At 40.4% G+C, this 14,980-nt stretch overlaps 1 protein-coding gene and 1 long non-coding RNA gene across 2 annotated transcripts; one reads left to right on the top strand and one right to left on the bottom strand.

Annotated features, from left to right (window-relative positions):
* Nucleotides 1-1,394: 1,394 nt before the first annotated feature.
* tmem170b (transmembrane protein 170B) lies at nucleotides 1,395-5,372 on the bottom strand. Its single transcript, XM_037264399.1, has 3 exons — nucleotides 4,807-5,372; nucleotides 3,610-3,780; nucleotides 1,395-3,323 (listed from the first exon to the last, which is right to left on the bottom strand). The coding sequence occupies exons 1-3, from the start codon at nucleotides 4,964-4,966 to the stop codon at nucleotides 3,193-3,195; spliced, it is 462 nt and encodes a 153-aa protein (XP_037120294.1). The 5' UTR covers nucleotides 4,967-5,372; the 3' UTR covers nucleotides 1,395-3,192.
* Nucleotides 5,104-12,891, top strand: LOC119130556. Its single transcript, XR_005099464.1, has 6 exons — nucleotides 5,104-5,179; nucleotides 6,192-6,325; nucleotides 6,429-7,719; nucleotides 8,785-8,848; nucleotides 9,142-10,483; nucleotides 10,695-12,891. It is a non-coding gene; the product is annotated as an uncharacterized LOC119130556 (long non-coding RNA).
* The last annotated feature ends 2,089 nt before the right edge of the window (nucleotides 12,892-14,980 follow it).

The following is a 14,980-nucleotide window of genomic DNA, read 5'->3' as shown; positions in this document are numbered from 1 at the left end:
TAAGAAGGATCCAGATTTTTTTTTTTTATATGCACCAGCACATTTGATTAGGGGTGTGTAGACATTTTATATCCACTATCAAATCAGATTGAAAATCCTCAATAGACTAAAATTGTCTTATCTAAATTAAGGGTGTGTAGACTTTTTATATCCATTGTAGCTCTCAATCAAATCTCAATAGACTATAATTGTCTGATCTAAATTTGGAGCAATTGAAGTTGTGTTTGGCCTTCATTTGATCGGCGCTCTCCGGCTTGACTCAGATTTCATTGTGTTGTTGTCACTGCGGGAAAACGTGTAGAACATTCCAGCCCGGGAGGTCGGGATGGAGGTTTTCTCCCAAAGTAAACTCAGACACAGAGATCAGAGTCAGGCCCAGACAGCCGGCGCTGATCTGACAGCGGGCCGGGTCTCCGATGGAGCCCGGCCTGGTGAAGTGTTTGTCTGTTGTCTGCTCTTTATATACTGTACATGTTGAGCGACTGGAGTCAAACTCCAAAACACAAAGGCAAGGTCAATAATGTAAAGTGATCTGCTGGCTCAAAAGACTTGGCCTGTTTCCAGTCATTGTTGAAGGGGTGTTTTTTTACAAAGCAGGCATGCAGTCCCCTTGTCTGCACTCACGCTCAACTCTTGAGTATTTCCTGCGGCGGAAATAATAAGACAATAGGAGCGAGTGGCGAGGGTGACAGCATCATGTCTAGCTTCTTTATTTTTCCATTTGAATATGCAAAGCGGCACCCGTATTCATGACTTATGTACTTTTCTCATTTATTATTAGATCAGCGCCAGCCTAGTTTGAGTGGTTAAAGAGCAAAATAACACGAAGAAAAAAAAAAAAAAAAAAAAACTCGAGACCTTTGTTCTATCAAATCATCAGCCGTGCTATAAAGTCATCACGTCGCTTTGAGGAAGCTTGGCATGTCTGGGTGCAACTAACGCTTGGGAAAGTTTAAAATAAAAACAAAAAATCACATCCTGTCTGAGAAATTCCACCCCATTGCTGGAATAGCAACAAAATGTCAAGTTACAAAACAATTGTGTGCATGCTTGGGAATTGTGTTTGGAGTCTGGGGTGTAATCAAAATGTTTAGGGAGGGGAATGGGGTGGCCCCGTCCGCCTGTCATTACAATGTTGATCGCATATTAAACTTTTTTTTTTTTTTACTCATGCCACTAAATAGAAACAGCCAATTTCCTTTAGCCTGACAAAGACAAAGCACGTTTGGGTTTGTCTAAAAATGGCCTGCTTTGTGGCGGGTGGGCACGTAGAGCTAAATTGGGTTCAACAATTTGCAGCTTAGGGCACCACTGTATTAATAATCACATATTCAAAGTGTAAATAAAACATCACTCCACACGCTTTTGTATTCTAAAAAGATTTCTTTTTTTTTATTTCAACTGATATTTATAAGGAACAATTTGTACATAAGCCATTGTTATAAATATCAGCTGCTTGGCTGGTACAAAACGTTTTTTTTTAATGAATTAACATATGATACATTATTTACCACTGCACTGTCAGTGCCACTGTAGGTTTTGAACATTACCTCTTTCACACGTTAGCACACGACACATGCAATCACAATGTGGCATCTGGGTAAAAGAGTGAGGGGCCATTTTGTTCGTTTGTTTTTCCTGCAAATAATATTTCTTTGTTCATATACTGCCAAATATTTGCCTTGGCTCCAAAGGCTGGAAAATACTGCTTTAGGGCACACCATTTAAAACAACTAATAACCTCTTTGTATTAAAGAATAGCACATAAATATTGTTGGTAGCAATCACACACGCTGCAAAAGCACCGTTAAAAAAAATTTACATGATAAAATTTGCAAATAAATAAAAAATGGTGGAAAAAAAACAGCTTTGGTCCTTGAAAAAGAGGGAAATAATTCGTAAATAATTCGTAATAAAAGCTATTATTAGATTAAATTGAGGGTTTGAGTTGGCTTTCCAATTAGTTTGATAGTTGGGAAGCATGCAAAAAACAAAAAAAAGTCTCATTTGTCATCGCAGCGTTTTTAATGCAGTGCAATGACGCCCTCTTGTGTACAAAACTGGTAATGTAGGTGAGCGTGTCAGTTACATAACCCTTCAGAATACCTTGAAAAAGGCACACAAAAAACTGACTCAAAGCAGTCATGACATTTTCCGACCGATCTTGAAGCAGCAATTCATTAAAAAAAATGTTACATCACTAAAATGAGATGGAAGAAATAAAGCTAGCATATGAATGATACTTTGGCATTAAATACCCTTCGACTTCCTATTTTTGGGTTTGGTGTCATGTGCTGTTGACATTTTGGGCCTTTTTTTAATCCCGGGACACAAACTTGTTTATGACCTACTTGACCACAAACAATATCATTCAAGCACATCTTGACAGCATTTCAAAATTAAAAAAAAAATGCTATCACTCATTTCAGTGTAACATGTCACGCCAGAGTTACATGGTAAAACAAGGCAAGAGTAAAAATCAGTGCAAAATTCAAAGTTAAAAAGTCCATTTGAAAAAGCTAGCGTCGATTTATCTTACCTTCAATCCACTTTTGTTGTCAATTTTGCATTTTCTTTTTCATGTTTCTTTGGCAGTGCTGTGGGATCACAATGCCCCCTTCTGGTCTGGAGTCAAATGTGCGGCGCTAGCTTCTTCAGATTTAAATCAAACCTTTATAACTTAAGGGACAAGGTTTTTAAAAAAAAAAAAAAAAAAATAGAGAGCAAACAAGTGTAGCTAATAGCAACGCTCCCAAACATTCACTCGCAAGCAGTTTTTGGCACTGATACTTGTTTTCATGTTTGTTGAACGAAAAGGAATGATAACGAGAATCTGTGAAACCTCCGGGTGATGATTAATACTGTATAGCTTTCAACATTTGTTGCGTCGTCACTGCTCGACTTTTGTTCTCAAGCGGACTCTTAAAAAAGGAACCCATTTTATGTTTTAAAAAATTCCCATTCATATAGAGCAGACTGTTGGCACAAAGTTACCCCCAACATGGCTTTCAGTCCAGAAGCTGAGGATGGAGCTGTGTTTGCCTGGCGCTGCTTGTGCTGAACCGAGTTCCCGCTCGTAAACATGGCAGTAACTCAACTTTTGGACCCAGTCCCAAAGGTCAAGAGGCCAATTTCAAGTCTCTGATTGGCTGCCATTCATTAAGTCTGTGTCCTTCAACTATTACCTTCATTTCAGAGTGTGGCCAGGATGCGTGAGAAGGATATGACGACAGAGAGGCTGGTTTGGCCCACACCGAGAAGCAGAGCCTCCAGGGGTGCCATGTCCTTCCCTGCCACGCGGTACACGCCCGCTATCGCTGCGCCTGAGGACAACAAAAATCCAGTGCAGACTTTTTTATTGCTTGGCATTAATAATTTATTGTCTATTTCAGGATCCGAGCTGGAAACAGTGACAGAGAGCGATTGGGTGAACATTTAGAGGTCCGACTGGAAAAGTTTAATGAGGAAGCCCACAAGCCTTTGCCCTTGTCAGCGCCACCTGTGGCTGACGTAAGCAAACTGTCATCCCCAGGCTGAACAGATTCTGCTGAGCGCATTAAAAAAAAAAAAAAAAAAGCAGAGATAATAATGCATGAAACAACAACTTACTGGTGATGACGCCTCCGGAGAGGGAGGCCAGGAAACCCACGCTGACCAGCACAACGGCGATGAGACGGCCCCGCTTGTGGCGCTGCAGCATGACGAACATGAGCATCCCCATCACCCCGTGGACGAAGAGTGAGGAGAAAAGACACCACAGGAACACCCAGTACCACATTTCTGACATGGAAGTACACAAAAAAAAAACACACACAGATGATTACATTTCAAGATATTAGGTACTTAGTGAGGTCTATTTCTATTGTGCAGTTGGACCACATACATTCTCACCATGACCCCATTTCATGTCTCACTTGGTCATTTATCACCTGGTTGGTATTGGGGGAGGGATTCAGATTTTGGGGGAGGGGGGGGATCAGGTGGCAGTATTCTATATACACTCTCCTCATCAGCGCTTTCCATGCTGTGTTGCGCCTCCGCTTTCACGCAGCTTTACATGCGCTCAAGGCTTCCTGCTGACTCAGCATCATCCACTACCTCTTTTTCGCTCATGCTCGACACGTTGCTCAACACACAGGATGCAAAGCAAGCAGCTAAAAAAAAGGTGGCAATCGGAAATGATGACATGTCCTGTCTTTGAATTTTCTGCTCACACACAAAAATAATAATAATAATAATTCCCTGCATACAAAATGCAGCACAAAAGAAAATTGTGGGATGAAACTGGCAGGTGACCCAACTCAAGGGGTGCACCCAAAAAGTCAGCTGGGATGGATGGGTCTGTTTTGAAATATTTTTATGTATGTTAGATTAAAATATAAATGTTTCATTAGGGTTAAACCTGTTTGTACAGGGGAAATAGAAACACCATGTTTAAAACTTCACCTGACAAGGGCAAAAAATGACTTGATCGTAATAAAACTGAATTTGCATTCAAGCACTATAAAAGACTATTGAAGATGACGATCATAAAGGTATCGATTTTTTTTTTTTTAAATCCTCGCTCATGGCAAGCTAGACAAAGGGGGGATACACATCATTCAGTTCACAGAAGGGTGCACCCACGTCATAAAAATACAAATTGGCCATGTCTCATTCATTTTCCTGTGGTAGTAATAGCGTCAGCATGTGAGCACGAATATCACGTTACATCGCTTTATTCCAATTTGAATGCCACTCGAGCGTCCAGTGCTGAATAGCGGACGCACGGCACCTTTCGTCCGGCCGGCCGGCTTGCATACATACCTGCAAAGTGCTGCAACGTCGTCCCTTGCACCCAAAGACTCAGCACTTGCTGCACCGATAGATTAACGGAATAATCCCTGTTTGTTGACATGTTTCTGCCACCGCCCGGGTTCTCACCCTCCTTTATTGAATAGCCGTGCTTGGCTTTGAGCGAAGGCATGGGGGAGACCGGGGTGGCATTGGCTGTGAGGCGCGGCTCTCCCCGGCGCGGCTCGCCTCTACCGGTGCCGCTGTTTCGGCTTGGCGTCCGTCTCCGCGTCGGGAAGGGAAGGGCTGTATGCTGATCGCTTCATCCTCGGTTGCGGCGGAGTCGGCGGTGTGGAGGCCATGATGAAGACGGCAGCCGGACCTCGGGCAGGAGCGCGCACGCACGGTCGGTCGCTCGTCCTACATTGACCAGCCCGGCTACATAACCCTTAAAGGGACAGGCGCACCGTTTTTTAAAAGACTCATATTACGTGGGCATATTTCGTATTAAAGTAGCTTTATGAATGGGAAACAGGGTGGTGACGTAGGCAAAGGTAGATTAGCAACGAGCGCTAGTTACACTGGAGTGAAAGTAATTCTAGCGAACCTTTCTTTTTTATTCTAGCGTGCTTCTGGTGCGCGCAACCGGCCGGCCGGCGCAAGCTCTCCTGATGTAGAAATCAGCCAATCAGAAAAGGGCACCTCGACTATTTTTTCTTTTTTAAAACAACAACAAATAATATTAATCATTAATAATGATTCCAAGAGTTTAGTTTGGGTTTTGAATGAGGAGCGGGGTAAAGAAAACAAAAAGAATAAGGCACTTGCCGAGCAGCGGGTTACTTCCGGGGCGTTGTCAATTACGATGGGGAGCTATCCGTGGTCCTGAAGTACGTCTTAATACTGTTAAACCCTACAACACGTTTCGCCTTGTTTATATAGAGTGTGCATGGATTCTCCTTGAGATGCCATCGGTCTCTGAGAAGATTGCAAATATTTTATTTATATAAACACGCCATGCTGGCTGAATGATAAAATAAAGGTTAAAATAGAAATTGACATCCAATCAGTGATGGTGGTCGAATAGACAGAAATAATTGCATGTCAAATATCTCCTCTTTTTAAAAGTAAATTCAATCAGCAATATGTCAAACTCAACCCGTTTTTATAAGGTAGGGCGAGTAGAGCATTGGCCAGCAGGTGGCGTTCTCATCCCACGTTGCAATTGGCCTGGTTAACTACTGCAACTATCAGAACAGTTTGCACATTGTCACCATTTTCTTTTTTCACAAAAGAAGGCAAGGATTTTCACTATCCTACAAGTTTTGTATATTAATATCCTTTGAGGTCAGTCTATTGTCAGTCTGCATTTGAAAGGTGAGGTTATCTAATTGCTCAGCTCCTTTTTTTGTCTTCAGATGGGGATTTTGGGGGCAACCTGATACATCACTGTATATTGGACTCCATTGACATGCACCTTTTGAACTCTTCACGCGCTGGTTTTTATATTGAGCCTATTGTGATTTCACATTGATGTCAGAGAACTTGTAAGGTGAGACGTTTCTCTATTCATCAGTTTTTTTTCTTCTCTCTCTCTGCAAATCAGCCTCCCAGCATGTGTTTTGTCTTTTTTTTGTCACCCCCACCACCCCTAGGGTAGATGCCCTTGACCAAGGTGAGTCACCAGTCATGAAGCCCCCTGATCTGGCTGACATCCTTGTCACAGTCAAGAGCACTTTAACCAGAGCCAACAGGCTGAGTGGTGACTCAAGGTGCAAGCAGTTTACCCCCCCAGACTGAGACATGCAATCAGAAACCAGCGGCTCCTCTGTTTTTGTCTTTTTATCTATGTTTGGTCTAACATGCCGGATGAAGACAAAGAAGAAAAACAGTGTCCAACAGATTCTGAAGCTTTCTAGCCTTCAAACAATAATAAAAAACATGTGTATATTACAAATGCAAAATTAATGCTAGGCTGGGAATCCCCTATGCAAGGATAACATGGAACTTTGAGTGTTATTGTGCCTCACCTGGACGGGTGCAGGTGGTTACAATCGTAAACCACAAATGCATTTGAAGTGGGACACGTAACATCAGGAGAACAAGAGAGAGCTTGATCCCCTCACTGCCACCACATGAAACATAAATCCACGTCACAAGTTTGGCAATCAATTGAACCGCAGTCATAACTCTGGTAACATACATGGGAAGTTCCATAGATATTTTTTTTCCACAATGTTGCTAACAATCAAATGAAAACAAGATCTTCTAACTTGACACTTGTGTGACTTTTGGGGAAAAAAAGAAAAGACGTCATGTACTGCGTTGTCAATGACCGAGGTTTTATCTGATTATAGGGGTCTTGTGTCTTTGAAGGGTTACATCAAGAATCATGTTGACTGATTACTGACGTCGTTTTTAAACTGTGGGAAAACCAGAATGAGGTCCATATTGCTTTAGGCAATGTAATTCTAGTGAAAGACAAATCCTATTTACTTCTGGTTAGAAATATTTTGTGGTGAATGACTACAAAGAGGACATGTTGCTTCATGATGTTGCCTCGTGGGCGTATTGGCCTCTTATTAAGCAAACGTCACCTCGGGGCTAAGATTTGTTCACAGCAAAAACTTTGTAATTACTGACCTTCACATGAATTTAAATCTCACTGTGCAGAACAACAATATTGGAAAAAAATGAAACCGATACTACACGTTCCGTTGGATTCGACATGCAGCCACTAAATTCTTACCATAAAACAGACCAACAATCTGAAACTTCAATTATTAGAACTTGACCCTCCCCTTGAGGCTAACATCTCTCCTGGATCCGCTCGAACTTGTCTGGAGCAGAAAAGGAAAGAAACAGATTCCGTCTGTATGAGGGTGATGCTGATAAAGCTTCCAAATCAACAAGCAAACTTTCCATAAGCATAAACGAAGGATTCTGGTAAGCTTATCGTTGTCTGGGATCTGCTGAAATTATCACACGGGTTCATCGCTGTTGTTTGCACGCTCGATATTGATCATTTCAGGTGTGTTAGTTACTGGCAAGTTAGTCACCTATCACAATGGCCCCATTGAAAACTGGGATTTCCATGTACTGGAGAATAGTTATAATAAATCAGGCTGTGACAAATGGAGTCACGGATATGATGCAATCGTCATTGAGGTGGGAGAATTTCTGAGAAACGGATTTTTTTTTTAAATGACACATTACAGTGAGTGTAGAAATACTTTCATAATCACATTGCCAGTCAAGACTAAACTCATTCTGTCATTCTGGAGGTGGCCCAAATAATTTGCCTCAATTTTCAGTGTCAATTAAAAGTGAGAGCAAGAATTTTTTTTTTTATTATTAGATTAGAAGGTGGATAATAATGTGGTTGATGACTGTATACTGACATGTATCTTGATTTGTGGTGAAAGGAATTTTTTTTTTTTTAAAAATCTATATAAATAGGCATCCTTTCAACATAATGTGGAGATTTACTTTGAGCAGTGAAATATTCCTGCAAAGGCACCAAAAGCCTTTATAGAGCTTTGATCAGCTTCACTTTCACGCCTGGAGAATTTGAGTAAAATGGGAGTGTGTGTGTGTGCACACTTTCATTTCAGGTGAGATGAAATCTTACTCAAGCAAGAATGAAGCAGGGAGAGCTATTAATTATTAAAAGGTGTTTTGGGACACCAGGAAATTGTGCTGCTTTCTTGTAAATGTATAACACAAGACTAAATATTAAACTAGAATTTAAATGTCCCCATGATTTAAAGTAGAAGTTATTTCCAAACCTTGTTTGGTGAATAAGAAGATTACAGTGTGTATGTTTAGTGTGAATCAGCTGAGCCCGTTTAATCCCGATGTTTACCAAACATTTGCAATCTGCTTCACAACACGGCCAAAAATGCCCAATTGCACATTCCCTGTCAATCAGTTCCTTTCTGAATACTGTTTGAATAGTTTATGAGCGTTCAGAAGGACAACAGATGCTCTCTTTGCCCTTTTCTTTTTTAGTTTAAGGCCCAACGATTTGATAGGTCACAGTTCAGCAGTGGAGCTTCAAATGAGGCCTGGCAAGGTTGGTTGCCTCTTCCAGATGTATTACCTGCTGCTCTCCAAAAATGCCAGAGACAAGCAAAAAAAAAAAAAAAAATACCTTCAATTTTTTTTTGCAAGCATGTCAGACAAAATTTGAGTCTGAAAGGAAGTCTGGAAAAATACTCCAACTGGATACTAATGAATAAACACCTAAATGAAACCCGAGCATTCCGGTCCTCACGGTGAACATAACACCGGTGCTGTAGCTATCTGGCAGATGCCCACATAATTACAGGCTTCCCATCATAAATGTCATCCTCCCATCCACACGAGGATCCACCCTCACGGTTCAACGGCCAGGCAGCACATTAGCTCCATGACACTCCTACTTCCCCAAGCCGCACTATGGAAAAATTCAAGTGGACACCGTTCCAGTCCCTTGTGGTCCTGGCAGGAGGAAAATCCATCGGATAAACATGCAGTAAAACCTCAAACGAGGTATTACAGGCTGTGAAGGGAAATTGGATTCCGGGGGCACGTAGCATTCTTGCTGGGTTGGCAGGGAGGACAGATGAGGCAGCCCGCACGTCCATCCGTCTGCTTGATTGGAAACAGGCCTCGTTAAGTGGCCGTCCAGTTACGTGTGCGATGAGCAGGTGACGTGCGTCGTCGCCAAGCCAGCCGCACGCACGTCCATCATCATCCCCGCTATCCTGCGGCGAGCTCTGGCTAGATTTCATTTTGCAGTCATTAGCGTGTCACTTCCTGTTTCAATCACCACGGCAGGCCCGTTGAAGATAAAAATCTGTTTTTTTTATTTCATTAATAAAAATACATTATGATTTTAATCGTGGACATGATACGGGCAAGTATTAAAAGTCTACACACCCCTGATAAATCTGATATTTGAGCAGGGGTGTGTAGACTTTTTATATCCACTGTATGTGATCATTTATGCATGATGTATAATAGCAAACAAGATTAGTAGTAAAAAAAAAAATTAAAAACCTCAAAGAATCCTGTTTAAACTCGCCTCTTTTATCGTAATTAATATTCATTAGTTTACTTTGGAACTATTCCCCGCTCGTTCCATCTGTCACACCAAAAATAATTACCAGCACAGAGAGAGCGAGAGGGAAAAAAAAGTCTCTCAATATTTTTCTTCATATCTTCCTCTAGTGAGCTCATTTGCATGTTATAATCCTGCCATCTGTGAAACCAAATATGGAATTATTTGCTCTGTGACCAGCAAAATGAAAGCAGAATAATAATATCCAATCCGGCAAAGGGGAAATGTAAAAAAAAAAAAATGATTGGAGTGTTGAGCTTCTCCTGGGAGCAATGACAGTAGTGTTTACTCTTAGAGGAAAGTTCAAATCATTAGCAAGTCTTTGTTAAAGTAAACCGGAGCTTGAGATGAAGGTTGTCCTACAGAAAATTAAGTGCAAGCACAAACACAAATATGTAAACACTTCCTCAAACAGCAGAGCAAATGTCAGTCGAAATGCATTATTATTATTATGATTGAAAAATTCCTCCACATTACTCCAGGTCAGCTTTTGCTTTTTCAGGTGGAGCTACAGACAGTCGCTGAGGTCAGACGGAGACGCTCGGTCTCCTGGACTCACTGCTTCCTGTCCTGGTGGAGATTATGAGATGTATTGCTATACATCTGGTAATCTGATCCACATTAGACCCGATAGTATAACTTCTTATCACACCAGAGGTGGTCAGAGAAGCTGGAACTGTCATTAAAATCCAAAGATGTGCTGATTTGAGAGATTTGAGAGTAACTCAATCTCCAAAAAGGAAATTAAGTGACAAGAAGGATTTTTGCCAATATTAGTATTTAAATGTTAAATAAACATTTGTCTTCTTTTTTTCAGTGTTTGTGTGTGAGCTGGGGTGATCCTCTCATGGCATGGTGATGACACAACCCTGTGGGTGGTCACCAACTGCTCAACCAGTTAAGCCGCACCAAAGGTGATAGGAGTCAACAGGCAGTGTTATTTCATGGCAGATTAAGCACAGTTGAGAAATAAAACTTTTGCTCTTCTTGTTTACCCTCCTCCTCCTTCCAAGCACATCCCCGGTTCCGTGCCAACCCTGATGAATGAACGCACATTAAATCATGTGTGAAATTCTGGCCGGTATTTGTCATGGGATTAAGCGCACATGTGTCATGTCTGCAGTCACACAACTAAAGATGGAGACGCCATGTTGCTCCTCAACTTAATAGTGGTCTACATGTCCCTAAGGATTTTTTTTAAACAATTGCTACCTGATATCTGTTGTGTTTTAAGTGGATGCTTCTCAGGTTACATTCAACTGTGGGTGAGGTATTTTGTTCCTCGCTTTCCCACACCACATTGGAGTATATTCTGTCATGCGTGGAAACGAAACACTTCAATCCGCCCCGAAGAGATGGTAAAATGACATAAGCTCATTTTACCTGTGAGGATGTCAGGATGTCGCTTTCAGTTTTTCCATCCATCGGCTTTGCGTCAGGAAATATATTTGTAATCCTGTTAGAAGAGACCAGAAACACGCAGTAAATATTTTTCAAACCCACTTGAGAATTGAAGTTCAAAATGTTGCTATAGTCAAAATAAAAACTATGTTGTAGTTTGAATTCATGTTTTCCATCTGCTGCATTGATATAATTGACTTAATGTGGGACCAGATGAGTCATCAATGGCCCGGGATGGCTTAGCACTAATGATCGGCAGCTTCGAAATAATCTCATTTGCGTTGGGTTACTGAATCAGACTTTCCGACAAGGATTTTACATTCTGATCTATGTAACTGCTTTTTTTTTTTTTAGCCAAATAAGACCAAGGCTAACCAAATAGACATTAATTATTCTCAATTAATCACATCTAGTACAGTGGTTTGTCTTGTTTCTAAGACAACGTCCTAAATCGGAACACAACATTGTTTTTATCATTAACATGAGCTAATGTAATTATAAAGTCAAAATTACAGAAAATATTTGATTGAAAAACACTTCTGGGTCATGAATATAAAGTAAGCAAATGAAAAACAGGAAGAGAAGAATAATTTGATGGTGACAATTTATTCCCAAGACACTCCACAAACAAAACAAATGCTTTATAAGTGAGGAAGTGTCTCAGTATGCTAAGAGATTCATTTCAAGCCTGGTCTCGAAATGAAATATTATCATATGCAGAATGATGGGCCGAAAAAAAAATCATTGGAAATCAATGAGACCTCTGTAGAAGGAATACAAGAACCAGTAAGTGGAAAGCCAGTCCAGACATGTCAGGAAAAACAAAGCATCATCTGTTTGGGTGTTTTGAAGAGATAACAACTGCAAGGGGCCAGGCATGAATCCCTGCGGGATCCCAAATGCTAAAGCAGCTCTCCTCTGTTGAAGCTCAAACTAATATTTCATTGATTTTTCCTCAGCGCTGTGACAAGTTAGGGAACAGGTTTAGAAGACAGACATCAGAGGTCCGACTCGATTGTGGCAGGAGTGGAAAAGGGTTTGAGGTTTTCATGCCGGGGGGGAAATGCAGTCTGGCAGCGCTATGCTAACGGGGATCGTCAAGTTTGGAAGCAGCTGCCTTGACCCACTTCTCCTTTGCTTGCGACTCGGGATTTGATGCGCTGAAATGTGCCAAGCAGGCGGGAAACAGCTCTATTTTTTTAATTTTTTATTTGGGGACGGCTTACATTTTTGGCCTCAACTTGCAGACAGGCGGTGGAATCAAATGACAAGTTCACATTTGGATGTTTTGTAATTTGCCTTTCACATTTAATTTAACAACATGTTCATTGTGTATATGTATTGCGGTTGTAATTTAGAGCGATGTAGAATTGTGTTACAATTTTTTTTCCCCTTGCCTTAAAACAAACACAACAGCTCCTGACAAAATTGTGCAATAACATTCAGTCTGTACTCGTTTTTCCGACTTAGAACGGAAGCGCCATTAATCATGTAATTGAAACCTCAAGTTTAATTTTACCCAGTACGATCTCATATTTCTTCTGCAAAACACTCCTTTGTGCTTTCCAACCTAAAAAAATCCCTCGCTGAATTATCTTCAATATTGAGCTGTTGACATGGAAATAAAAAGAGCTCAAGTTGCCTGAGTGCTCATTCACTAGCGATAAAGTGATGCAAACAAACCAGGAGAGTGAAAGGTTAACCTCTTTGTTTGGAATCAACAACATCCTGCTCTGTATAATCCCTCAAAAGAAGTTTGTATCGTGTGTGCATGGTAGTATTACTGTACCACACAACTATAGAGCTGTCAGAATGAAATATAGCTGCCTTCACCCTAAAAGAAAAAAAAAAGAAAAGAAACTGTACACAGGGCGTTCATATTGTCTCACGGCAGTATAATTTAAATAAATTTGAAAAAAAATCTGAAATGCTTTACGTTGGAAAAAAATGATTCAAGTGTTGGAATTATTCAATTTTATTTCAGATTTTTAAAATAAACTGATACAAGACACAATACTGGTTTTTATTTGTTACATGTGTTGTAGATTTAAGTCATGTTCAGCGGTTTGGAAAAATGATCAGAATTTTTTTCGAGGTTTTTTTCATTTTATTTTAGAGACAATCAAGAAACGAAAAACAACAACAGTCTACACCAAAAAAAAAGATAGACCACTTTTGAATTTTAGTTTCTTATAACAACCAAGTGTAATTAATTCAAACCTAAACAACTACCAATTTAAGTGAAGCTTCATTAGTGTTTTTGAATGTCACTCACAAACAAGCATCTTTTGTCTTCCAAAAACATTCCCCGGGCTTTCAACGGGTTTGTTTATAACGAGATACAGCGAGGGCTGACGACGTGGGTGTTGCTGGATGCGGGCGGATTGGAGCAGAAAAAAAGGAGAGGGGATGGGGGGAGGACTCAGGAGATCGAGAAGCATGCTGGCAGGTTAAAGCAGGTCAGAAGTAGAGCTGGATCGCCCGCAGCAGCTAAAGGAGGTGGTAACGTGACCTCTTCTTTTATTCCTGCCCTCTGTTCAAGGAGCAGCTCCCGTGAAAGTGCTTTTGCCCCAGGTAGATAAATAGAAAAATAAAAAGGGAAAATGGCTTCCTTTAGAATCTGATGCTATGTCGCTTTGTCACTAACATAAGCATCACGACACATTTCGTTGCCAAGTCCAAATCATTTAGTCTACAACTGGAGATTTACAGCAAGCGTGCCTCTTAAAGCCAACGATTCGTATAAACACGGCCAAACAGATGAGCTCTGCAGACAAAACAAAATGGCAGGCACATTCTTTCAATGATGGGATGTTCATCTGCTGTCTTTGCTTTTGGCTCTTTGAGTGTTTACTTGCTGGAAATATTTATCAGATGTTGGCGAGAGTTGTAAAATTGAGCTTTAACATACCTGAGGAACATTTTGGGAAAATCAGCTCAGGTTAAGAAATTGATCAGCAAAATTATTTTGCCATAAATTATGGCATTCTTGCCAAATAGTGAGCCAATATTCACTTTTGTAAATAGTCAATACCGTATTTTCTACACTATAAGGCGCACCGGATTATAAGGCGCACCTTCAATGAATGGCCCATTTTAAAACTTTGTCCATATATAAGATATATACATTTGGCCCGCGGGCCGGACTTTGGACACGCCTGCTGTAGTGGCTCAATATTGGTCCATATATAAGGCGCACCTGATTATAAGGCGCACTTTGAGAAAATTGGAGGTTTTTAGGTGCGCCTTATAGTGCGGAAAATACGGTAATAATTTCTTATCAATTATTTAAATTGTTCTGAAATCACTTACAACCTATGGCTAAATTATTACTAATGACAATTGTTGGCAAAAGAAAAATTGTAGTTAGCATGATTATGTCATAAAATCCAAATGTAATAAAATATGAGGCTGTGATTCAAAACAAGAAAAATAATGTCGCTTCACTTAATATTTAATGAACGATGGAGGAACAATGAGTGAAACTTGGCATCTCATTAATATGGATGGAACTAAAAATAACTAGTAGAGTTAAATCATTCTAAAATAACATTGTGCAAACATTTAAGCATGAAGGAGCCTTCACATTTCTTTTTCCACATTATTAATGATTGTTTTGTATTTAGTTTTTGCCGACGACACAAATTCAAAAGCACAAACACTTATTTGATTTGACTCTGCAAAAAAAAAAAAAAAAAAAGC

This window comes from Syngnathus acus, chromosome 11 (assembly GCF_901709675.1).
Source record: "Syngnathus acus chromosome 11, fSynAcu1.2, whole genome shotgun sequence".
Classification (NCBI taxonomy): Eukaryota; Metazoa; Chordata; class Actinopteri; order Syngnathiformes; family Syngnathidae; genus Syngnathus; species Syngnathus acus.
The sequence above is the reverse complement of the archived record's forward strand: the minus strand, read 5'-3'. Positions and strand labels throughout refer to the sequence as shown.

What these genes read in the sequence shown, in the direction of transcription:
- tmem170b (XM_037264399.1), bottom strand. Translation starts at nt 4,966, where the DNA reads ATGCCTTCGCTCAAAGCCAAGCACGGCTATTCAATAAAGGAGGGTGAG. An exon ending in GACGTTGCAGCACTTTGCAG is followed by an intron (nt 3,781 to 4,806) that starts GTATGTATGCAA and finishes CTTCCATGTCAG; the next exon opens with AAATGTGGTACTGGGTGTTC. An exon ending in CTCCGGAGGCGTCATCACCA is followed by an intron (nt 3,324 to 3,609) that starts GTAAGTTGTTGT and finishes TGTTGTCCTCAG; the next exon opens with GCGCAGCGATAGCGGGCGTG.